Source organism: Eumetopias jubatus, unplaced genomic scaffold, assembly GCF_037043125.1.
Source record: "Eumetopias jubatus isolate StellerSeaLion01/CBP00866 unplaced genomic scaffold, mEumJub1_p1.0 scaffold_2, whole genome shotgun sequence".
Lineage (NCBI taxonomy): Eukaryota > Metazoa > Chordata > Mammalia > Carnivora > Otariidae > Eumetopias > Eumetopias jubatus.
Genome location: NW_028274808.1, coordinates 30877677 through 30903647, shown reverse-complemented (window position 1 = coordinate 30903647; position 25971 = coordinate 30877677). Strand labels below are relative to the sequence as shown.

Genomic DNA, 25971 nt, shown 5'->3' with positions numbered 1-25971 from the left:
GGGGTTGGCATGCCCCTAACTCCCACATTGTTCAAGAGTCAACTGTATATATATATAGATATAGATATAGATATATATTTATTATATATATTATAAATATATATATAATTTAGTTAGTTTCTCATTTTCTTCAGATAAATACCAAGAAGTGGAATTATTGGATCATATGGCAGTTCTATTTTTTAATTTTTTGACGAACCTCCATACTGTTTTCCATAGTGGCTCCACCAGCTTGCCTTCCCACCAGCAGTGCACAGGGGGTCTATTTTCCTCCAGATCCTAACCAACACTTGTTATTTTTTGTCTGATTCTGGCCTTTCTGACTGGTGTGAGGTGATATCTCATTGTGGTTTTGATTTTTATTTCCCCAGTGATTAGTGATGTTGAACCTTTTTCATGTTTCCAACATTTTTTTTCATATTGGCTATCTTGGATGTCTTCTTTGGAAAACTGTCTATTTGGGTCCTCTGCCCATTTTTTAATTGGATTGTTTGGTTTTTTGGTGTTGAGTTGCATAAGTTCTTCATATATTTTAGATATTAACCCCTTACTAGATATATCATTTGCAAATATCTTTTGCATTCACTAGGTTGCCTTTTTGTTTTGTTGATGGTTTTCTTTGCTATGCAAAGCTTTTTATTTTGATATAGTCCCAATCCTTTATTTTCTGCTTTTGTTTCCCTTGCCTTGGGAGGCATCTCCATAAATATGTTGCTAAGGGCAATGTCCAAGAGATTGCTGCTTATCTTTTCTTTCAGGAGTTTTATGGTTTTGGACCTCATATTTTGGTCTTTACTCCATTTCAAATTTATTTTTGTGTATGATGTAAGAAAGCGGTCCAGCTTCATTGTTTTGTATGTAGCTGTCCAGTTTACCCAACACTATTATTGAAACAACTGTCTTTGCCCCATGTTATATTCTTGCCTCATTTGTCATAAATTAATTGACCATATAGGAGTGGGGCTTATTTCTGGGCTCTCTATCCTGTTCCATTGACCTCTGTGGCTATTTTTATGCTAGTACCATACTGATTTGATTAATATAGGCCTTATATCTTGAAATCTGGGATTGTGATACCTCCAGTTTTGTTCTTCTCAAGATTGCTTTGGCTACTCCAGGTCTTTTGTGGTTCCACATGAATTTTGGGGTGGGTGGATGTGTAGTAGTATATAACTGTTGTGTTAATCTGCATTTCTCTGATGACTGAAGAAGTTAAGCATCTTTTCACCTACTTACTGGCCAGATTCTTCTTTGATTAAGTACTGTGTAAGTCTTTGGTCCCTTCCTTCCCAGAGGAGATTTTTATTAGGATGCTTTTTCAATTCTTTCTTATCACATTGTAGGCATTCTTGGCTATATTCTGGATATGAATTCTTTCTTAAATAAATCTATTGCAAATATTTTCTACTCTGGATTGTTTTCCCTTCCAGCAATAGTGTCTTTGACGAACAGGATTTACTTTCAATGATATCCAATTTATCAATATTTTCCTTTGTGTTTGGTGTTCCTTGAAGTTGATACCATTATTATCATCAACTGGTTTTTACAGAGAAGTTAATTGAGGTGCTTGGCACTGGAACTCTCTCGGGGCCAGGACTACAGTGAGGCAGGCCTAGGGCAGCGATGACTCAGGTTCCTGCAAGTGTGCCCAGCATTTACATGGCTCAGTCAGTGTCTCCTCATATTTTGAGCCTTGGATGCCTCACTTGCCTCAACCTAGCTCTGGCCCTACCAAGGTCTTGAATTACCTCCCTACGTGTTATCACCTTCCTGCAGGCTAGAGCTAAATAATTCTACTTGGGTTCTCCGAATTTGGAATTCAGTAGCCTGAAGTTTCATTTTACTGGCAAATGATCATCCTGCTCAGTCTACCAAACACGGTACCTGATGAAAAGTACCCAGGTCTCTGCTCTGCTTACCATGTTCTCAGTTTTCCTGAATAGGTGACTGAATTTGCTTCAGTCCTAGCAGAGTTTGAGATGCAGAAAGTGTTCCACGACTTACTTAAGAGAATTTCAGGAGCTTCCCAGGAACTTTCAAGAACTGTGTAGGCTCGCGTGTGAGGGGAGGAGCAGATGCTCCCGGTAACCCCTGTGGACTGGATTCTAAGCCCGGCACCGGCGAAAACCTGGATCAAGGATCGCTGGGCCTGGGCGCGCGGAGAGTTATCCCCCCTTTCCCAAACCTCCTTTCCGAGTCTTCGCCCCAGCTCGGGCAGGGCGCAAACTGAAAGTGGAAAACCGCGGGGCTCTCGGCCGCGGAGCGAGCCTCCTACCCCAAGACAAGGTGAGTGGCAGGCACTGGGTCTTTTCAGGCTGGAGTGATACTTGGAGGGGACAGGGTCTTGCTGCCCACAAATCAAAGGAGACTTCCTGGTGCGCACGGAAGCGGGGAAGCCGCCCGCTGGATTCGCAGCCGCAGGACACCTCCTCTTTGTGCCCAGAAGGGAGTGTGTGTCAGAGAAAGACGGAGTAGTGCGCGGAAAAAGAAGCCAAGTCTGTTTTGGGAAACTTGGGCAGCGCTTTCCAGAGACACCGCCTGAAACGTAAAACTATCAGGGGCCGGAAAAGCACAGGTGGGAGGCCGGTGACGCGCCGGAGCCCCCGCAGGAGCCGGGGGAAGGCAACTGGGGGGATTTCACGTCCCTCCCCTTTGCCACGATCTTCCCAGCCCCTCCAGTTCCAGAGGCTCACTCCGCCACGTTGTGTTGAGAATTGCATCCTTCTTCCCCACATCTTCTCTGAGAATCACTTGTTGCTGGAATTGTGTGCAGAAGTGGTAGGGATTCTGACTGCCCAGCTATAGCGGGCATTGCGTATTTCATGGAGAAAATGCCCTGGAGGGAGCCCCAAGACTGGCAGGCTTTCATTATCCATATGCAATACATTTCTTGGTATTTTTCACCCGATTAGCGCCCTCATTTTGTGTAAGATGTAGAAATAACATCGATGTGATTTTCATTTTCTGGGCATCTTTTAATGATTCTTGAATATGTAGCAAATGTCACGCAAAAGGACTGTTTTCCTTAACATCACAGCTCCCAACAGACTGCTCTCCTACTCGCTGCCACATCTCCCTAAAATGCGTGCGGTGACTTGGCTGGTTCATTTCATTTGCGGAGTGCTTGCGCTCTGGCTGGGTGTATGGCAAGTTGGTCTTCAGGACCTCATTCTCCTTGTATGCCCTTCCTTCCCTCCACATGAGACAACCCAGAAGCTCGTGACCAATCTTGGGCTTGCTCGCGATGTCACACTACAACTAGGGCATCGTTTTTGGTCCACCCTGCGGTCTCTCAAAGGGAGGGGGCTTTCAGGTGGGTCCCAGCTATCCGCGTCGAATAAGCAACCCAGGTATTTGCACACTAAAGTGGCAGACCCACCAATCAAGAAGCACCCTCACCTCAATTTCACAACTTTCTCCTGCTGTCTGCAAGCCACAAGCACTGTCCTAGCGTCAGAGGTTCATTAAGGTCAGCTCCATCTTTGATACTGCTGTAGTAACTTCCTTTGCGGGCTTCCTGCTAGATGGCAGTGTGTAACAGTGAATTAAATACACAGCATTAACTGTCACTGTTATTATGGCTCATCTTTTATTCTTCACTTAAAAGAACTGTTTATCCTACAAACAGTACATTAAAAAAATTAAAACTAGGGTTAAATTTTGAAAATAAAGAACAAGAGCATAGTTTGGACAAACAATAATGTTATTCACAGATGTGTAAGTATTGCTCAGATGCGACATTTCCAACCCATGTTTAAATGCTTTCTAAATGTGGAATATAAAGTGTTGATTTCGGTGGGAATGCAATACCTAATTCAATTACCAGCATTTCCCGATAAACATTATAGTGTTTCTGAACATGGGTTGTTAAACATTAAAAAATATATATGTCTGTCTTTATTTACAGTGTTTTTAAGGTATTTATTTCTTTGAGAATAAAATTTTGAGTTTTCAAAAGTTAATGCTGAATTACTAAAAAGGATATTTACAGTGTTTTTAAGGTATTTATTTCTTTGAGAATAAAATTTTGAGTTTTCAAAAGTTAATGCTGAATTACTAAAAAGGAGAATGAAGATAAAGTAACCCTAAACTTGTTATATAGAAATATTTCTTTATATTTACAGGACTCTTGGTTTATGATGACTCAGACTGTCTTAATGACTATCTCTTTACTTGATTGGTCTTTCTTCCGTGGAGAGTTTTTGCTCCTGGACACTATTTGTGGGATCGGAGAGCTTCATTTTGGGATGAAACCCCAGGAGATCCCCTGGTCCAGCCCTTTGTCTTTGGGCATGTGAAGTGTTAGCCACACTGTGTTGGTGTTATTTAACCAGTGCCTCACTCATGATTACATAAATGACCAAAGCAGATGAGGGATTTCAATTCACATCTTTTTCCGGGTAGGAAGATTGTTACATCGTAACCAATAAACTCTTCTTGGGGAAAGAACAGTTACTAAGAAGACCTTCCAAGGAGAAAGATTGAGAAAGTCTTGCTCTTTGGAAGCCAAGTTCTTGGTGTAATACAGAATCTTCACAATTTTGTGCCCTCACCTTTACTTAAAAAAACCTATTCCCTTTGAACACTTCTATTTGAGGCTTCATATCAATCTTTTCTGTTTTTTGCTTTTTTGGTCTGGAAATGTTTTAAGTTAGTTTCTTCATTAAGTAGCACCACTAAATGAAGTTATATTAATACTACATAATTTGAATGCTTCTGCATGTCCAGAATTTAAGTGTTAAGAATGACATCACCTTCAGTTCTACAATAGAGATGTGAAGGTCTCAGGCTGCAAATCCTCCCCCTGCTCCCCACCATTAACCACCAGCCTGGCCTCACGTGACTGCCAGTATCCCTTCATCTCTCTTTATTTATCTGTCTTACCTGAAATGTGTGCTTGGTGGAAGAGGATCACCTTCCCAGATAGAAATCTGCAACCCTAAGCACTCTAGTAAAAATAAATGCTTAGCAAAATATGAAGTCTTTTTAAAAAGAGTGAGGAAAATGAACACCAATAAATGTCAATAAAGAAAATTGGATGAAAGTGGAAATGAACCACCATGGCATGTTCGCCATGTGCGCAAGAACAGGCACAGGCACTAAGGAAGTGCAAATTAAAGAGTATGTCAACTTTTTAATGTTTGGCAAGTGTTTTATATGCATCCAATAAAGCAACTTTAGAAAGTTTCCTGAAATCTGCCAGCTTCCTGCATCCTTTCTACTGCTGTGATAGAAACAAGCACAATGATATGGACCTAGATCTCCCAACTTGGCATTGGGAGGGGTAAGGCTGGCCAAAGCAGGCGGCCCGGAGAGTCTAGGAGAACGGCTGGGCTAGTGAAGGAGGTGTGGATGTGTTAGGTAGGGTCTAGAGCACAGAACAGGAAGCTACACTCCAGGAATAGTCGGAACAAAGGCTATGTGTGGCAGAAGCTGGAGAAGTAGGGCGGGGTAGAGGGAGTCTTGTTTTCGGAGCTAATGCATTTGATCTTAATCTTGAAATCTGTGGGAAACCATTGATGGATCGTAATCAGAGGAGAGAGATCCAGTTTACATCCCAGAAACAACTCTATAGCGAAGTGGAGAGTGCAAGGGGTCAGACTGGTAGGAACACCAGTTGTCAGGCTTTTAGAGAAACCAAATAGGAATGAAAGAAGAGTGTTGATGAGGACAAGTAGTTGAAGGCAGTGGTTGAAAAGCTCCTGGAGAGTCGTCCAAAGGCCCTTAGATCTTCTCACCAGCCTGCCATCATCTGTTTTTCTTAGGACAGTCCTGTTTAAGGGATATTGTGAGGATTTATAGGTTATAAAATGAAAACATACTTTCGGAGAGTCAAACCTACTTGAGAAATTACACCTTAGTGGGTATAATTTAAGCTTGGTAATTAGATACATTCCTTTTAAAGACTCTCCCTGGTCTAACCTTAAGCTCTGTTTAGACAGTCGCTTATTAACTCAGTTGACCCACCAATGACTAGAGGAGAGACGATCAAAAGAGCCTTCCCAGAGTTCCCAGCCTCTGCCTCACCTTTTTTCCTTGCCATGGGGACAGGAAGGGAGAGAGAGAGACACACACATAAAGTGTCAGGGTCAGAAAACCCCATGCGTCTCCCAGGGTTACCTTCTCATTTTATACTCAGAGATGCAGGGCAGAAATCATCTTCTAAGTCCCATTTCTGAGACCCTTAACCTATACTTTGGACTGGCACTGTGAGGCTGAAATTTGAAGCTGGCATCCTCAGACTGCTAATTTGCTCTAAGATCCCTCCTCCGTCCATTTTAATTCAAAACAAAGTGGAGAAATTTGAAATTATTTTAGGGTGAAGGTATTGCTGGTTTTGATGGACTAGTGCTTGCAGGAATGTGAGCTAGTCACGCTCAGCTTCGGACCCCGCTCTGGGCAGCAGATGGCCAGCCCCAGGCAGTGCACACAAGCCAAAAAATGCATTTCAGAAGCTCAGCTCTAGGGTCAAGAGGGTTGGTTAGCAAGTGTCCGTTTCAGATGTTACCTACCATGGTTGTCTGAACAAGCACACATTGCTTCAATCCAGGAATGGAGTGTTCTGGGACACCCTCTTGGTGGCCTCTGAGATTCACCCTGTGGGCAGTGATGAAACAGAAGGGAGCTTTCCTCCTGGAGCTCCATTGCATGGCGCTTACTGACTTTCGCCATGCTCTCAGCAAGTTCATCTGTCCCACCAGTGGGGGCACTGGTGACTGGATGACAAGCTCCTGGGTGTAATTGATACCACATATTAGATTGATGTGCCCCAAGGTCTGGTTGATAGCTGCATGCTATAAATTGTAGTACCATCTACACTAACTGGCTCTGTTCTTTAGAATAGTGGTGGGCATTTAACCACAGCTCAGTCCCTGAGACCTCACTATACCTCTGGCTTTGTGGGTATAAGCTAAATTGAAATTCTTTGGATGAAAGGGAATTTGTAACCTTAAATCCCTCTGTCATAGTTCATACAGCCATGTCAAGACTTAAAAAGGCCCTACCTAGGACAGACCCTAGGACAGCATTGTGGTAGCTGTAAAAATACCCCGAACTATATCTTCCCATTCTCATCCTATCTTTTGTTTTCCTTTATTACTGACCCTCTTTGACTCCTAACAAATGGTCACTATTTTCTCCATCTCTTTCCTTTCCCATGAGCCTGAAGACAGGTGACCTGATTTCTAGACCCACTTCAACCTATAGAAACTATGATCTTGGGCAAATCACTTAAACTCGCTGAGGCTCAGTTTCCTTATTTGTGGGAACTGAGAATAAAACCTACCTTGCTTACTTTACAAAGTGGTTATCAGTAAGATTGAGGGGAGTGATAGATGTGAAAATCTTCTGAAGATGATAGAGTTTTATACCCACTTAAGGTGGTAATAATTCATTATCTAATCTGGGTTACATTAATTCTAGCTAAAATAAATAGCCTTTGCATATAAAACAGAAATTGGATCATCTTCTTGTAATGCAAGGGAAAGAAATAATGACAGCGAACGTTTATTCTTTATTGTGATGAAACTGAAGCTTAGAAAGATTTAGTAACTTGTCCAAATTTATATTATGTGTAAATGACAGAGCCAGGATTGAAACCCTAAGTGCTAGCTCCACATGTTAGGTAGTTCATAGCTACTAGCGTCAACTGAGTAGAAGGGAAGACAATTTTCAGGTTCTTACAGATTTTTGTTACTTTTTTCTCTGGTATACCAGCTGACCGAGAGCGATTCTATACAGGTTTTTTTTTTCTCTGATGAAGGCAAATAATCTGTGTTAGTATTATTGGGTGGGAATTTTATAGTCTTAGTGTTAAAAAATATAAAAGAATGCATGAACCTCAGAGTCTAACTAGTTTCTGGTTGTAGTACTTATGAAGTTGTAGTGTTGGGTAAGTTAATTTACTTTTTTCAAATTGGGTTTTCTCATCCTTAAAAATGAGGACAGCAATTTTTCCTTCATAGAGTTGTGGGAGGATTGAATGATCTCATGCATGCTGAACACTTAGGAAGGGCCTCGCTTACAATAGGTCACTTGACAAATATTAGTGATCTCCTTTACTTTGGCAAAATGAGTGTTTCTCCTTTTGAAGTTCCAGTGGATGGGGCGGCAACATACTTTATATGAATTCAGCTTCATTTTACACTTAAAAGTATAATAAAAATTATAATGAATATTTAAAAATAAGATAGCAAATAGTTATTGGACAGTTATGTACCACACTCTGAGTAAGTGTTTTAGTAATCTCATCTCATATACTTCTCAATAACTTTCTGATTAGGTACCCTTATTATCTATATTTTGGAAATCGAGATATTGAGAGGCTAGGTTAAACCAGCTGGGGAGCTGAGATTTGAATCCTGGGGGGCTGACTCTAGAGCTGTTCTCTTAGTTACTGTGGATTGCAGGAGTTCCATGGGGAAAAGAGGAAAAACACAGTTGGTGATTTCTGAAACCAAGAGTCATTTTGTTGCTGAAAGACTTACCCTGGACTTAAAGTAAATCAAGGAAGATGCATGGGAGGGGAGTACACCTTTAAGGCTAATGTTTTTAACCAGAATTCTACGTCATTTTTATATTTCTAATTATACCTTTAATGCGGTATCTGGGAGATGTACAATCAGATCTTAGAGCCAGATGTTTGGGGTACTATAAAGCAGCTTCAGGAATGTTGATCCTTGCTCTGTTCTGAAACTCCACAGGGTCATTTGACCGAGACTTTTGACTGCACAGAGCCCTGGGAATAAAAGGCATTCTTTGGAACTCTAGTTCATTTTTTTCTTTTCTTTTTTTCTTTTTAAAGATTTTATTTATTTATTTGAGAGAGAGAGAATGAGAGATAGAGAGCATGAGAGGGAAGAGGGTCAGAGGGAGAAGTAGACTCCCTGCTGAGCAGGGAGCCCGATGTGGGACTCGATCCCCGGACTCCAGGATCATGACCTGAGCCGAAGGCAGTCGCTTAACCAACTGAGCCACCCAGGTGCCCCTAGAACTCTAGTTCATTTTTAAAACTTTTTGAAAAGATCATACATTTCAGACAGATGGAAATCTTATTTCAGAACTTCCAGAGAATCGTATTGTTCACACAACCCACTGCTTTGTTACACTTGCCGTAAAAGACTGAACAAATATATCAATAATCAGAATTCCTTATGTTGTGGTGGAAGTTGTTTTCCTTAGAGAAAGTTTGGGTCAGTTGATCATGATCTATTTTCAAACCAAGCCTGAACTTTTATTTATTTTCTCCTTAAATTTTACAGGAGTGGGTGGATAATTTTGGGAATTTTTTTTTTTTTAGAGAGAGGGAGAGAACACGCACGGGGGATGTACACTCTGCGCTCGGTGTGGAGCCCAACACAGAGCTTGGTCTCACAACCCTGAGATCGTGACCTGAGCCGAAACCAAGAGTCAGAAGCTTAACCAACCGAGCCACCCAGGTGCCCCAATCATGGTAATTTCTATTCCACTTTTCTACCCCTTTGAAACCTAAGTAGAAGAAAATGACTACGTGTACGTGACTTGTGGAATTCAATCTTCTGATGGCAGAGAAAATTAAGTGGAAACAGAATTTTAGACTCAGGACCTAATTGTAGACCTGTCACAGTCCTCTAATGGGCTGTGTGACCTTGACCAAGTCACTTTACCTCTCTGATTTTGGTTTCCTTGTCTAGGAGTGAGGTATCTCAGATCTCAAAGGTTCCTTTTAGTTTTAAAGTGTGAGGTTTCTATGTGATAACCCTGAAAGACTACATTTATTAAATCTTCTGCACTATGGCTAAAAAATTATTCATTTGTTACAGAATTTTTTGATGCCTTCTGGTTTGAAGAATCTCCAGCTGCTCTGTTGATAGGTTAAGAAGACTGTATACTGTTCCCGCTCGATGCCAAGCCAGGCCCCTGCAGAACCTGGGATCTCAGTCCTTCATGGAGACCAAGTCCCAGCAGGAATGACAGTGGAAGAAATTTGCACCCAGATGGTTCCTCCACGTGAAGTTGTTTTGGGCTGTGGGCCGACTCGAGAACACCTGGTAACCAGGCTAGCCCTCTGTCAGTCACCCAGGGCCGGGCAGCATGGTGTGGATTCAGAGGAGGAAGCTTTTGGCATCTTGCCTATGCATCACAGCCTCCGTCTTTCTGCTTGTCACACTCCAGGTAGCAAGAATTTGGGTTGCGTAGTGTCGATTGCTGAGCCATTCCAACCTTCCCGCCCTCAACCCACCCCTGTTCTCTCCAAGTACTTTACTTTTTGCTTAATCTCTCAGGATCGGGGGGTTTTCTGTCTAAGGCAGGGGAAATACTTTTTTTGTCAATAGATAAAACTGAGGTTTAGTGAGTGGGTGTGTCAGGTAGAGACAAAATCAGTGAGTAGGGGGTCAGTTTGTGACTCTTGTAGGTTCCTGGTTCTAGAAGAAGAGAAAGTAGAGCTCAGTCTGTCTTACTGGGTCAAATGTAGATGGATTTCTCAAAGCCCCCTATCACAATGACTTCTGAAAGATGGCATTCTTGAAGAAGCCATGTGTATTCTAAGAATAAGCTCATCCATTCTGTGGAACACAAGAATCCGCATTAATACATTTGTCATTCTTTTTTTTTTTTTAAAGATTTTCTTTATTTATTTGACACACAGAGAGAGATCACAAGTAGGTAGACAAGCAGGCAGAGGGAGAGGGAGAAGCAGACTTCCCCCTGAGCAGGGAGCCCGATGTGGGACTTGATTTCAGGATCCTGGGATCATGACCTGAGCCAAAGGTGGAGGCTTAACCGACTGAGCCACCCAGGCGTCCCTGAATGTGGGTGTTTGAACTGCAGCATTTTTTAGTCTTCCCATCTATTTCATTTTGTCGGTGATTCTGAAGTTCATTACTGATGTCAAATTAAAGTAAAAATGACACAACAATAGAAAAAGTATGGATATGAATTCAGATATAGTTTGGACCCATTCAAGCACCAGCTGTCCATTTGGAAATTCAAAAGACTTCTAAAGATTATTTGTGGATGTGAGCAGTTCAGGTGTGGGGCTGATGGAAACAGAGGTATTATTCTCTGGGCTTTTTCCTCTTGATCAGGATTGAATGAGATAATGCATATAAAAGCACTTTGGCAAACAGGCTGGCGCTGGACTTCTGCCACCTTCTGCTGCCAGATCAGGATTCTGGTTGGAAGAAATACTTGACTCCCTCTTCGTCTGACTTGTGGGTGTCCAGGCTTGTGCGGGAGGGGCTGGAGTTCTCTACTCTCTGTGGGAAGTTACCAGAGCTTTGATCTTACCAATTACTTTGGCACTTTTTTCAGTTATGAGGAATGGCTGTGTCGAAGCTAAGAGCTTTCTTTTTTTTCTAAGATTTTTTAAAATTTATTTGAGAGAGCTGGAGAGAGAACGAGCAGGGGGGAGGAGCAGAGGGAGAGGGAGAAGCAGGCTCCCCGCTGAGCAGGGAGCCCGACACGGGACTCGATTCCAGGACCCTGGGATCATGACCTGAGCCCAAGGCAGACGCTTAACTGACTAAACCATGCAGGCATCCCTAAGAATTTTTCTTTTGATGTCAGAAGACATTGTCATGTTTTTGGTATGCATGTCATTTCTGAGCTTCTATCACTTGTGGGGAACCACTGTCCATCTGTGTCCGCTCTGCCCGCCCTGCCCTCTAGACTCCTATTACTGATGGCCTGCTATCCAGTGACCCAGTGCATCCTAAAAGAAAGAAAGAAACGTGGCTTTACATGGAAGGGAGCCCAGTACTCATGGTAGACTTCACTTGATGCCGCAGTAGAAATTATTAGAAATGGAAGACTTGTGTTATGACTCTTTTAACTGTAATAAAAAGAAACCAGTTGGTGACTTATAACGAATTCTCCCTAGAATGCAGTCTCGAGTAAGAGCCAGATAATAGCCCTGACTCTCACGGGTTTCATAAAGAGACAGAACTATTTCCAGATACTCTATATGCTGCTGAAATGCAGAAATGTAGCTGGCATGTGTTTAGTAGAATTAAGCATGCTTGTTGATAGATATTTTGTCAGCACCCTAATCTTTGGAACTTGTGGGTATGTAAATTCACGTGGCAGAAGGGCCCTTGCAGATGGGATTAAGGTGAGACACTTCGAGATGTGGAGATTTTCCAGAATTATCAGTGTGAGCCCAGTGTCATGACATGAGTCCTTAGAAGATAAGACTCTTCTGTGGCTGTGGTCAGACAGAGATGTGACAACAGAATAAGCATCAGAGAGAGGCAACATTGCTGGCTTTGATGATGGAGAAAGGGTGGCGAGCCAAGCGGTGGGTGTCTCTAAAAGATAGGAAAGGAAGAAAATGGATTCTCTAGAGCTTCCAGAGAAGAATGTAGCCCTGCTGACGCCTTGCTTTTAGCCTAGTGAGACTCAGGTCAGACTTCTCACCTCCAGAACTATGCAGTAATAAATGTGTTGGTTACTTTTTTCTTCTTCTTCTTTTTTTTTTTTTAATTTATTTACATTTTAGAGAGACAATGGGGGGAGGGGCAGAGGGAGAGAGAATCTCAAGCAGACTCCTCACTGAGTGTGGGGCCCGATGCAGGGCTCAATCCCAAGACCCTGAGATCAGGATCCTGAGATCATGATCTGAGTGGAAATCAAGAGTTGGATGCTCAACCAAGTGAGCCACCCAAGCACCCCAATAAATGCGTTGTTTTCAGTTGCTGAGTTTGTGGTGATTTGTTCTAGCTGCAATAGAAAACTAAAACAAGGCTTCATCATCAAGATGAACGGGAGACGTGCAAGAGGCAATGAAACCATCTGACTCTGTAATACTTGTCTTCTCTTTCAGGTAGTGGTTGAACTGGGAAAATTTGAAAGGAAGAAGTTTAAAAGTTCCAATTTGCGAGATGGACAGGCAAAGATGGAAGAGGAGCCTGCGCATCTCTATCCACTCCCTGGAAAAGAAGCACTGACCTTGGATAGGAAAACCCAGCTGGAAACTGATAGCTACCCCATCATGCTCTGGTGGTCCCCACTTACTGGGGAGACTGGAAGACTCGGCCAGTGCGGGGCAGATGCGTGTTTCTTCACCATCAACCGGACCTTCCTACATCATCCCATGACCAAAGCATTCCTCTTCTATGGTAAGTAGGGCATTTGCCTGTCTCCCATGGCTTGCTGACATCCTACTCCAAAGCTGACTTACTGCTTACCTTCAGGGAAGAGAAGGTGGAGCTCCCCTTGGACATATGGGACATGCCTGATTTCCTTTGCATTTGTTCTGTGAGAGGCCTGAGCATTTAGCAGATACAAGAAATAAACAGGCTTCACCAACATAAAGGTGGGTTGGCTGGCCCTTGGTAATTCTGGAAGAGAAGGGATATTTCCTCTCATCCTTTCACAATTGGACACTGTACTTACTGAATTTGGTATTTAGGGAATTGGGTATTGATTCTATTGCTGACATCAATTCAGAATGTCACCTGCGATAATAAGCCAGGAGATTTTGATGACCTTAACAAATGTTTAATTGGACATTAGCTAACACAGTGTTCTTTATTTCATTAGTCAGATTAATCAGCAATAAAAATAAAAATATTGTTAAAAAAATAAAAATAAAAATATTGTTCAGCACGGGCTGAACAATATCGAGAGTAAGTTGGTATTTATCACTTCCTGAGGCTGATTGTATGTCCTGCTGGGATTGAGGGCAATCAAACCCAGCGAGGGGAATTAGCAAGCTGCCAGGGGTGGCAGGAAATACAGAGCTCCTGGGGGATGAGTGGAGGGGGCAAGAGGGTACAGATGAGCAGACTCGACCAAATATAGGCAAAGTTGATCAGTTAGGAAGTCAATGAAAGCAAATCTGCTTTAGAGTGGTGTGAATGTGTATCTGTATTTGTGTGTATGTGTGTGAAGAGAGAGACAGAGAGGGAGACTTCCACACTCTTCCTTTAGAGATTGGGCTGGGGTCTCTGCCTGAAACCACCAAGAGAGTCTGGTCTCCCCTTGCTGTAGGCAAGAAGCAGCCATCACATCGCTGCTGCACCCCCTTGCCAAGTGTAGCTATTGATTTTTTTTAAGATTTTTATTTATTTATTTGACAGAGAGAGACACCGCGAGAGAGGGAACACAAGCAGGGGGAGTGGGAGAGGGAGAAGCAGGCTTCCTACTGAGCGGGGAGCCCGATGTGGGGCTCGATCCAGGACCCTGGGATCATGACCTGAGCTGAAGGCAGACGCTTAACGACTGAGCCACCCAGGCGCCCCATAGCCATTGATTTTAATAGTGAGACATTTCTTTGAGAAATCTGATGCTACTCCAAGGCAAACAGGCTATGGGGGAAAAGTCATCTTAGTATATGACATGGCTCACTGAGATGACATAATGATGTCAACACTGATTACTAATCTATCTAAAATGATACAACTTTTGGGGAAGGTTATGGGGGTGAGAAATTGAGTGGGGTGGGCAGGGGTGAGGGAGAGTTGAATATTCATCTTCTGTAGAAAGAATCCATATATACTGTCTAAAACTGAAAAGTCAAGAAGTAAAATCTAAGCATGTTATTTGGGAATACTGGAGGTCTCTGCGCATGTATAACATGTTAAAAAGTTTTGTTTAGGGGCGCCTGGGTGGCTCAGTCATTTGGGCATCCGTCATGATTCCAGAGTTCCGGGATCGAGCCCCCGGTCAGTCTCCCTGCTCAGTGGAGAGTCTGCTTCTCCCTCTGCCCCTTTCCCCACTCGTGCTCTCTCTCTCTCGCTCACTCTCTCTCTCAAATAAATAAAATCTTTTTTTTTTTTTTTAAGTTTTGTTTGAAAGGCTGCCACCATGATATGACCACTTTGGATATTGGTCTGGCAATATCCAGTCAACATAAATTCATACCAGATCATCCCACTGCTAGGTATGAAGCCTCACGAAATCTCACACATGCACATGGATTGCTTATTGCATTGTTTGTCCTAAGTAAGGTTTTAAAAATCACCTAAATGTCCAACAGAGAAAAATGGTCAAATGAAGTGTGATATATATAAATTCAGTGTGACACTACACAACAGTGGAAATGAATGTCCCGGAGCTCTGAGCATCCAACATTTTAGACCTTGGAAATCATGTAAGAGGAAGAGCAAGTTAAGAGAGCTAAGACAGAAAGTTAACACATCCCGTCTCCCCGAGATTCCTGACCTGCTCCAGTCTCCAGTGCTTGCCCTTTTTGCTGGGTACACAGGTGCTGTCCTGGCTCCCTGTTGTTCTGGGGGTTCCCTATGCCTTACTCTTGCGTTGGCTCCCCGCTGCTTCTTCCTCTTCCTCCTCCTCCCCTTCCTCTTCCTCTTCCTCCTCCTCCCCTTCCTCTTCCTCTTTCTCTTCTTCTTCTTCCTCTTCTTCTTCAAAGATTTATTTATTAGAGAGAGAGAACATGGGGGGAAAGGCTGGGGGGGGGAGAGAGAGTATCCCAATCAGACTTCCCACTGAGTGGGGAGCCCGATGCAGGGCTCAGTCTCATGACCCCGATACCATGACCTGAGCTGAAATCAAGAGTCTGATGCTTAACTGACTGAGCCACCCAGGCGCCCTTCCTGTTTCTTCTATGCCTTATTTTTCTCTTTCTTGGTTTAGACTTTTGTTTCAGTGTGTTCTGAAGGTAAGTTTTCAGAGACTTTGTATGTGTGAAAATGTATTCATTTTACCCTTACCTTCGTTCATGGTTTGGCTCAGCATAGAATTCTAGGTGGGAAATGCTTTTCTTTCTGAATTTGAAAGACATTTTCCCTCTGTCTTCTAGCTTCTGCTGTTATTGCTGGACAATCCAAAGCTATTTTGATTCCCTCTCCTTTGTATTCTGTTCCCGCCTCCCTTCTCTGGAAAAATATCAAATATTCTCTTATTCACCAGTTTGGAAATTTAGTAATGATGCTTTGGTGTGGGTCTCTTTCCTTTTATTGAGGTGGGTACTAAAATACCGGGTTGCCAGGAAGCCTACAAAGCAGTATTTAGCTTAGTGACTTTTCCAGGACTCACAGATCTATAGGTTCATGCACTTAATTTTATCAGCACAGCAAGACTCGATTCTTCTTTCAGAGATGGACTTACCTCCATCCCAGTTCCCAGGAGACTGATGCGTTAACTGGAATGCTTCTGGCTTGATCTTCCTATCTCAGGTTTTGTTACTCTCCAGCTCCTGAAACCATCTGTGACTCATTGAGAACTAAATATATGCCATTTTTATTTTATTTTTTTTTAAGATTTCATTTATTTATTTGACAGAGAGATAGAGAGAGAACACAAGTAGGCAGAGCGGCAGGCAGAGGGAGAGGGAGAAGTAGGCCTCCCCACTGAGCAGGGAGCCCAATGCAGGACTCGATCCCAGGACCGTGGGATCATGACCTGAGCTGAAGGCAGATGCTTAACCGACTGAGCCACCCAGGTGCCCTATGCCATTTTTATTACCCTGGCACTCAAGGCTCTGAAATCTGAATCCAGCCTGTCTTCTAAACTTCTAACCGCTGTGATTCTATCAACTAAACCCTAGGTTCAAGAATCAAACTGCAATAGTCACCATTTTAGGCAGAAGCCACAAATGTACAAATTTACTGCCACTGTTTATTCAGTTTCTGAGTCCTAGATTGTCATTTCTATATTTGTCTTGTCAAGTAATCTACTGAATACCCACCATTTGTTTGGCAACATGGATGAATAACGTAGCATCTAATGTCACAGATTATTATCTTGAGACAAAGACATTACCTGGCAGTAATGGAGTTCTAAGTGGCAAATGTACCATAACAGGAGTGTCAATAGATCTTGTGGAATTTCAAAGAAGGGAGAGAGAACATATGATTGGAGGAGTCAGGAAAGGCTTAAGACTGCCTTCATAAAACAGGAGAAATTCAAAATGTTGAGCGATAACGGAATTGGATTGTGTTGAGATTGGAGGACATGTCAGGATGAGGGATGGCATGAATGTGAGCAAAGAAGTAGAAAGTTATGGGTAATATCTGAGGTACAGCAAGGCTATAGCATAGTTCTGGGTAAGAGAGATGAGCTTGAATGGTATGTTGGGACCAGAACGAGGAGAACCTTGAACGCTGGCTTAAGATTTTGAATCACATTGGAGAATGGTATCAGGGAGCCCCTGAGAGTTGAATGGCCTTTTAAAAGCCAACTCAGATAGAACACCTGTGAACCATTCCGGATTCTCTCCCATCACATGCAGCCTCTATGGTGTGCCAGGCACAATGCCAATCCTGAGGAATAAATAAGATAACTAAGCATTTGGTTTTGTTCTGTGTGATCTTCTCTTCCTTCATGGAGTGGAAAGTTCTTGAAGATGGGGCAATGTCAGTTCATCTTTGTACCTCCTCTACCCTTATATCTAGCGCCTTATCCTTGGTAGGTGCTCAGGAAATCTTCATAGAGAGTCAAGCCAAAAAGGATGCAAGAGTCTAACCTTCTCTTCACCAAGGTGACAAGACTGAGGCTCTGGAAGGTGAGGGATGTGCCACGATTGCACTGGGGTCAGCAAAAGAGTGGAACTGAGAGCCAACAGGCCCTCACACCTGATTCATCCATCGCTCTTTTGCCTGTGCCACATTTGAATGTACACTCATGAGTATAATTAAACCTGGATATTTGGATGTGGGAATTGCTTAAGATGTGTGGTTTTTAGCCGGCTGAATTAGAGATTCAGTTCATTAAGGAGGTCTGTTGAGCAAAATAGAATGAAGATACCACACGTTTCTGTCTGAGGGCCCCACAAATTCTAGTTAAGTAGGTCACTCACAACGGCACCTGGATCTCTGCTGCAGCAGGATTGAAAAAAGTCAGGGAAAATGATGCTGGTGTCAAAAGCTGACCTAATTTAGTGAAATGGAGACTTGGAGGATTATGTAACCTCGAAGCTATTGTAAACCAGAATATTTTTGAGTTTGCTTGTTTCCTTTGTAGCCTACTTTCTTTTTCTTCTTCCTAGATATGAGTTATTTACTTAATATGAACACTGTGAATACTGTGTCTGGTTTGAGCCGTTTGAGAAATGCAAATCTTCAGCTTCATTAACAATTCTCTGAAATGAAAATAAAGCAGTCACAAGTGAATAAAGTGTTTTTTTTTTTTTAAACCCAAAGTCCAAGGGTTATGGGAGTCTTCGATACTGTCACTGTAGTGATTTCTAACACAACTCCGGGTTTTTAGACAGTTCTCCTGACAGATGTCTCTCCTGAAGGAGGGGTTGGAGTCACGCTTGACGAGAATGGGCTTAGTTAGAGCAGGGAACTGCTTATGTTTTAGATGAGCTTCTCAGTAGAGGTTTTAGTAAACAGAGGCACGTGGAGATAAAGAAAAGGAGGCTTCTGAAATATTTTACCCCCTTAGGAATGTGGGATGAGCACACCTTGATGAAGTGTGGAGGTTATGAAGAGGAAGGACATCAGGTTGGCCCTCCTCAAAGGACAGCTCCAGTCCAGCTCTCTGGGACTGATTGCTGACTGCTTGCTGGGAGCTCCAATACCTCCACCCTCAGGGTAGGCTCCATGTTCCCCCTACCACTTCCTTGAACATGATCTTATTGCCTTCTCAAAACAGCCTCATAGGTGGGCCTTCTGCCTCTTTTTGATGAAGAAGGAAGTAAAGCACAGCATGAAAAGGCTTGTCTTCGGTTACCTGTGTGGGTGGCAGGAACCAGAACTTTCTCCTCATGGACAAGGTGTGAGATAATATAGTCCAAATTATATTTCCAACCTCGGAGAAGACATAGAGTAAAGGAATCATCAGAAATGGGTGGTATCATTCCAGAAGACTTCTTCAAGAACCGGAGTTACAAAGAAGGTCTTTAGCAGAGGAAGAGAAAGAGTTTCTGTTATAAGCCATCTACAGCTTACCAGTTCCCAGAGTGTTGGATTGAAATACATTTAGAGTGAATGATAGCAAACACAGTAGACGCTTTGTTTGTTTCAAGGGACACTTTGGGATTTCACTGCCATTATCATTGCCCACTCTGCCAGGCACCAAAGAGATACTCTCCACGTTTTCTCTTATTTAAAATCATCATAACACTATGTAGTTGCCTGGGTATTATTACCATTTTAGAGATGGGGAAACAGGCTTAGAGAATGTAAGTGACTTGCCCAAGGTCACACAGATGGAAAGTGCCTGATCATGTACCCAAATCAGAATATCTGATTCTAGAACTCATACTCTGTTTGTTAGTATTTTACCACACTGTCTACACCAGAGGCTATGAGCCTGCACAACAGGTCCATCATCTTTCTCCTTTGAAAATGCTAGCTCATCAGTGAACTCTGTTACCAGCCATCTCTCCATGTTCTGGGTTTTGTGCACAGGTTTACTCTTTTGTTTACTCATTCCCCTTCAGACATTTCTTTTGTTTGTTGTTCATTCATTCATTCATTCAAAGCCTGACAATGACCAAGCATGAGTTATGGAATGAGATCAACATGCATGTGTTTCTCACTGCCCTTTAAAGCCTTATTCAGGGGGCTAATTTTCATCATCCCCTAACTGGAAAATCTGGCAGATCTCCAGCCTTTGTGCTCACTCAGAAGCAACGGACGACTTTATGGTCACTTTACGTTGCAAGTGCAGTTTCAAGCTTAGTAAGTGGCATGTTCATTCCCAGGTAGAATCCCATCCTAACTCTCAATGTGCCTAAGTAACATTTGTTGTGTTCACCAGCTTGGAGCTCTTTTCATGCTGCAAGCCTGCTGCCCTGGGGAAGGGACTTGTGTTCTTTCTGCTCTCTACCCTCTGCTTGCTCCCTCTCTCCCCATCACCAGCTGCTTTTGGGAGCTTAGTGGAGGTGCAGTGAGGACAGGGAGGAGAATTAAGGAGATAGGACATTTCTTACTTGGCTGCGTGGCTTCATATTTTCTGAACCAGGCAGATGGTTCGAGCCGGTGTCCTTGAGTGGGTCGGGCAGAGGATGAAGTATACTTTTTCTATTCTGGGGCATTTGCATGGCATTTGGAGTTTGCCTGTTGGACTTTTACAGTTTCCTTTCTCAGGAAGCTGTGTCTCTACTCTGCGTAGTCAGATGGCTTCCCAGCTCCTGGCACCCTGCAGAACACATCCAGCTTCTTTCTGCTGAGGTCTCTGTTCCTTGTAGGGCTCTCGTAGGAGGACCCAAGGCTGCACACTGGATCCCCACATGTGTCAAGGGAAGTATCACCCACCTCTTGCTTTGGCTAGCTTTGGGATCATGGGCAGGTCACATCCCCTAGATTTTCCTGGGGAGATAGGTCAGGAGAGCCCATCCCTGGTCCACAGTCCTTGGGTGCCTCCTCAGGCGTGAGGTAGACACTAGTCCTCTGTCTCTAAGTTGCAAGAACATATGACATATTTCAGAGTTCTCCAGGCAGCTCTGTGGAAGCAGGGGGTTCAGAGTAGGGCACAAGTGCTCGCCATAGAAACACTTCAATAAGTGTCCCCCACAGGCTCTTCTCTCGCATCTTTTTCTGTATTCTTGACCTTGTTATGGAATCCACGAATCCTAAAATGGGTTCTCCTTCATTCCATGCATAAATTCGGTGAGTGGGGACAAGGATATGTTCTCTTTCACAATTACTTTGTATCTCGGGATGTGTCCTGTGAGTTCTATTCGGACACGAAGTTGTACGGGGTTTCTGCAAAGTGGCACCGTTTGCCAGTCCCCTTGCCATGCCCCGGAGAAACACAGAAAACAGACAAGTTTGGTTTCACATGAGTATATCACAGTTGATGTGCTAACAGCCTTGATAGATTTCCTTATGTGGCTATAACCCACTTCATGAGTGACACATTCGTGAACCATGCTCAGGGCTAGAGATTTCTGCTGATCTCATCCATTACATGCTAGTTCTTAGTAATTTTTGTCTCCAGAGGTTGATCTTCTCTTGGGCCCTGTGCATTGAATTAGTAGGTAATTGTTCTTAATAGCTTGCCAGATTAAGACTTATTTGGGAGATGGGAAGGAGATGGACTTAATTGGACTGTGTGGGCAGTAATGAAGTGGAACATGAAAAGAAGCTCATAATAACTAGGTGATAGATTGTATATTCTATACAATATATGTATACATATGTATATGTGCTTATCTGTCCACATATATATATTTTTGCTGTAATCAAACCTCTTATTTTATTTATTTATTTTTAAAAAGATTTTATTTATTTATTTTGAGAGAGAGCACATTCGCAAGCAGGGGGAGACACAGAGGGAGAGGGAGAGAGACAATCTCAAGCAGACTCCCCACTGAGCACAGAGTCTGTAGTGGGGCTCGATCTCACAACCCTGAGATCATGATCTGAGCCGAACCCAAGAGGTGGGCGCTCAACCAACTGAGCACTCAGGCGCCCCAAACCTCTTACTGTATTTTTAAATTTTTTAAAAAGATTTTATTTATTTATTTGTCAGAGAGAGAGAGCAGGGGGAGGGGCAGAGGCAGAGGGAGAAGCAGACTCCCTGCTCAGCAGGGAGCCCAATGTGGGACTCGATCCCAGGACCCTGGGATCATGACCTGAGCCGAAGGTAGACGGTTAACTGACTGAGTCACCCAGGTGCCCCAAACCTCTTATTTTAAATAGACGTCTTATTTTGACTTACATAACTATTTGTGTGGTACTTTATAGAGGTTGAACCCAGTGGCAGGGCTCTGCTCAGACCCTCAGTGACATCTCCTCTAGTTAGAATTCCAGGTCCTTGCTGTGGCCTCTAAGACCGCGGGCTCTGCCCTGCTGGATTCTTCAGGCTCACCGTGCTCTCTCCTCTCCACCCTGAGCTGCTCGCAGTCCCTCCTCACACACCGGGGAAGCCTTGCCAGCCTCAGGACCTATCACTTGCTCTTTCTCTCCCTGGGATGTGCTCTCCTGGCTTGTTCCTTCCCGCCAGTTGGGTGTCTGTGAGTGGTGCTTCCTCAGAGAGGCCTCTTTCCTCGCTTCTTTCTGAAGCAGTGCTCCCCTTCCTACCACTTTATTTTCTCTTCATGGCACCCATCACCCCCGAAGTTGGCTTACTTGTCTGGGGTGAGTTATCAGCTGTCTCCCCACATTGGAATGTAAGTACGGGAAGACCAGGAGCTTTGTTTTGTTTGTTTCTGTCTTCCCATGACCTAGAACAGTGCCTGGCCCCCGGCAGGCTTCAGGGAGCCTTGTTGAATGAATGAGTTAGTGAAACTGGCCCAATCTCCTCATGTAGAGATGGGGGAGGAAATGAGAACTTTGGTTTTTTGTTTTGTTTTGTTTTGTTTAAGATTTATCCATTTAGTGTTGCCTGGGTGGCTCAGTCGTTAAGCGTCTGCTTTCGGCTCAGGTCATGATCCCAGGGTCCTGGGATTGAGTCCCACATCGGGCTCCCTGCTCCGCGGGAAACCTGCTTCTCTCTCTCCCACTCCCCCTGCTTGTGTTCCCTCTCTCGCTGTGTCTCTCTCTGTCAAATAAATAAATAAAATCTTAAAAAAATAAAAAGATTTATCCATTTATTTTAGAGAGAGAGAGTGTGCATGTGCTCACAGGAAGACGGGGAAGGGCAGGGGGAGAGAATTCTCAAGCAGACACCCCACGAGGGCAGAGCCTGATGGTGGGGCTCAGTCTCACATTTCATGAGATCAGGAGTTGAGCCGAATCTAAGAGTCCCGCTCAACCAACCGAGCCACCCAGGCACCCCAGAGAACGTTGGTATTTTTATCTTCACTGGGTCTTGAGATATTACATAACTTACCCACACTGTGCCTGGCATTCTTTTTTTGACTGTGTTCATTAGACCCTATGATTAACACGCTGTTTTATTTAAATTATGTTTTATCAGTTTTTTTTCGTGTCCACAGCTGAATGAAACTTTCTGGTACAGGGCTTATTTCCAAGAAATAGCAGACTCGGTCCTCAGTTTCTAGTCCCTAGAAACAATCACTTTCGGCTGTTTTAGCTATTTTCTTAGTACCATGTTCCTTCCTAATTTTGTAATCAGGAGGAAGAACAGTCCCTCTGGCTGCCTGCAGATCAGGACACATGGCACAGATGCCACACGCCTGGTCCTACGCTGCAGCAAGTCAGCATGGTCACTTGGGGGACAGGTGTGTTGTAACTTTTTTTTTTTAAAGATTTTTATTTATTTATTGAGAGAGAGAGAGAGAATGGTAGAGAGAGAGCATGAGAGGGAAGAAGGTCAGAGGGAGAAGCAGACTCCCCGCTGAGCAGGGAGCCCGATGCGGGACTCGATCCTGGGACTCCAGGATCGTGACCTGAGCCGAAGGTAGTCGCTTAACCAACTGAGCCACCCAGGCGCCCGTGTTGTAACGTTTATCATGTCAGTCGGGTATGATTGATTCTTAGCTTGACTAGATCAGATCTAGCAGCCAGGGTTAACAGCAAGGGAATAGCAGTCATGAGAACAGAGACATTCAGTCCTACTAATGCCCAGTGTTCAGGTGTCAAGGTCGTTGGTTGGAAAGTGAAAGTTTCAAACCAGAATCTCCACTCACACTTGGGCTTTTTCAATGGGAGTTGTGACAGTTTTGTTTTTGTTTTTGATCGTTCATGTAATATAATGTGTGGGTCATTCTTTCAACTCCTGTCAAATTTGTTTGCATCTCTACAAAGTTTCCTTCAAGTAATGCTGGAACAATGGAGAACCAAACCCAAATTCTCTGCCACTTAGATTTCTAAAACTTGAGAGTTTATGACCTTACTTATTTTGCTGTAGATGAGTGGTTTTCACATCCAGCTCACCCTAAGGTCATGGGTGAACAAACAAACAAAACCCTAACTCCATGGGCTCTACCTCCGACATACTCAGAATCTCTTGTGCTGAAGACTTGTAATCTGCCACGTATGTTGTCAGATTGGCTTAAGAGGCGTTTTACAAGGCTTTGGGAAGGTGTGGGAAGAGTTGGCTGGAGATTTGGAAACAAAAGAAAACAGATTTTTTTTTAAAAGATTTTATTTATTTATTTGAGAGAGAGAATGAGATAGAGAGAGAGAGCATGAGAGGGGGGAGGGTCAGAGGGAGAAGCAGACGCCCTGCTGAGCAGGGAGCCCGACTGGGGACTCAATCCCGGGACTCCAGGATCATGACCTGAGCCGAAGGCAGTTGCTTAACCAACTGAGCCACGCAGGTGCCCCAAAAACAGATTTTTAAGAAAGAAAATGTAATGATAACACACTGGTTTGGCTCAGCAGTAAATAATATTTATACCTGCAATAATGAAAGCATGGATATATACGTAATCAAAAATGGATGAGGAATCAGAAGGGAGGTGAGTGAGGGGATGGGTTAAGTAGGTGATGGGGTTGAAGGAGCACACTTGTGGTGATGAGCACCAGGTGGTGTATGAAGTGTTGAATCACTATATTGTACACCTGAAACTGACATAACACTATATGTTAACTAACTGGAATTTGAATAAAAACTTTATAAAAAAAGAAAAAAGATGGAAGAGGAGGGAAGACAAATATGTGGGGGAAGGGTGATCTCGGTGAGTTCAATTTACATCTTCCATAGTGGGAAGATAGTAGGTATTATCTAAAACTGAAAAATCAAGAACTAGCATGTTAAGCATGTTATTTGGGTGTTTCTGAAGTGTGAATAGAGAAGAAACACCTGAAAGAATCGGAGTGGTGACTTCTGGCATGTGGAAAGGGGGTATGGGTGTGGGGCAGGATACCACTCTCTGGTGTTAATGGCCTGATAAAAGGCCTGTCTCACTTTTAAAGCTATATGCAGGTTTAATTTGGTATAAATAAAAATTTAAATAACAAAGATATTTTGTCTCGAGAGAGATAAGTGCAAGGACAGTAAGAACAGTTGTTAATAAATTATCCAATTCCTAGACTTTTTTGCTTTATTGGGATGCCTTTGGGAAGAGTGTTAATTATGTAAAGACATTACTATTTCTTCTAGCTAATGTATTCATTTCCTTCCATGAAAAAATTACATATTAATATTACTTGATTTTCAACCTCTCCATGTAAAAGGATAAATCAACTGAGTTTTGCTAGATTTTGTTTGATGTAAGGAAAAAGGCTTTAGTGAGCCTCATAATGTTTAGTTTTGAGGGTTGTTCAGGCAGGAAGGGAATCCTCTTGGCCTTGTTTCTGACCTAGCCTCCCTCTTCTTGTTTAACCCTCTCTGTTCTTTTGGTAGCGTGTGGTTATATAGAGATTAAAGGAAGAGCAAAAGGGCTGAAAATCTGAAAGCATTTCTCAGGCTAACCTTACAAATCTGGAAGGAAGCACAGAAGTAAATAGGGCCAGAGCCCAGCACTTTTCTTCTGGCAGACATGAGGATGCGGTGGACAGATCTCATGACTGCAGCTTCAGCAATTTGGGCTGACGGATGCGTTGGCCCCGATCCAGTTCTGGGCAGATTCTCTGACACTGGGAAACCCTCCGAGACAAGCTGGCAGCTCCCATCTGCAGAACAGACAACCAGTGCTCATAGGCACCCCAGATAAAACCATGCAGCTTTCGTTGATGTGTGCTCTTTGCTCTTAAAAATTAAAAAAACAGGGGCGCCTGGGTGGCTCAGTTGGTTAAGCGACTGCCTTCAGCTCAGGTCATGATCCTGGAGTCCCGGGATCGAGTCCCGCATCGGGCTCCCTGCTCAGCAGGGAGTCTGCTTCTCCCTCTGACCCTCCTCCCTCTCATGTTCTCTCTCTCTCATTCTTTCTCTCAAACAAATAAAACCTTTAAAAAAGATAAAAATTAAAAAACAAAACAAAAACAAACTGAAGAGAGTATGGCAGACCCTTTGTTTTCACTGATTTTACACTCACATTTTGGTCCACCCCATCTAGAGCGTTCTAGGGTGTAGATTTAGCATCGTGGCCTTTGAGAGAGGAGGTGCTAGGGAGCGTCCCATGCCTGAGGGACAAGAACCGCCAGCGTCCATCTCTCAGCTGGCTTCGTGTCATATACTTGTTGCATATGCTAGAGATCTCTTGAAATATTAAAAACTTCTGTATTCGTGAAAAAGGAACCTCTCTGAAGGAAGTAAACTGCTAGTGCTGATGAGGAAAGTGAAGAC

General features: G+C 43.3%; 1 protein-coding gene across 1 annotated transcript in view; it reads left to right on the top strand.

Annotated features, from left to right (window-relative positions):
- Positions 1–2178: 2178 nt before the first annotated feature.
- The window catches only part of POFUT3 (protein O-fucosyltransferase 3), an 81948-nt gene continuing 58155 nt past the window's right edge, over positions 2179–25971 (top strand). Inside the window, exons 1-4 of the mRNA XM_088021395.1 lie at positions 2179–2286; positions 9299–9451; positions 9801–10152; positions 12803–13097. Of these exons, the coding sequence (XP_087877521.1) occupies positions 10072–10152; positions 12803–13097 (376 nt within the window). The 5' untranslated portion in view covers positions 2179–2286; positions 9299–9451; positions 9801–10071. The remainder of the gene's footprint in view (positions 2287–9298; positions 9452–9800; positions 10153–12802; positions 13098–25971) is intronic.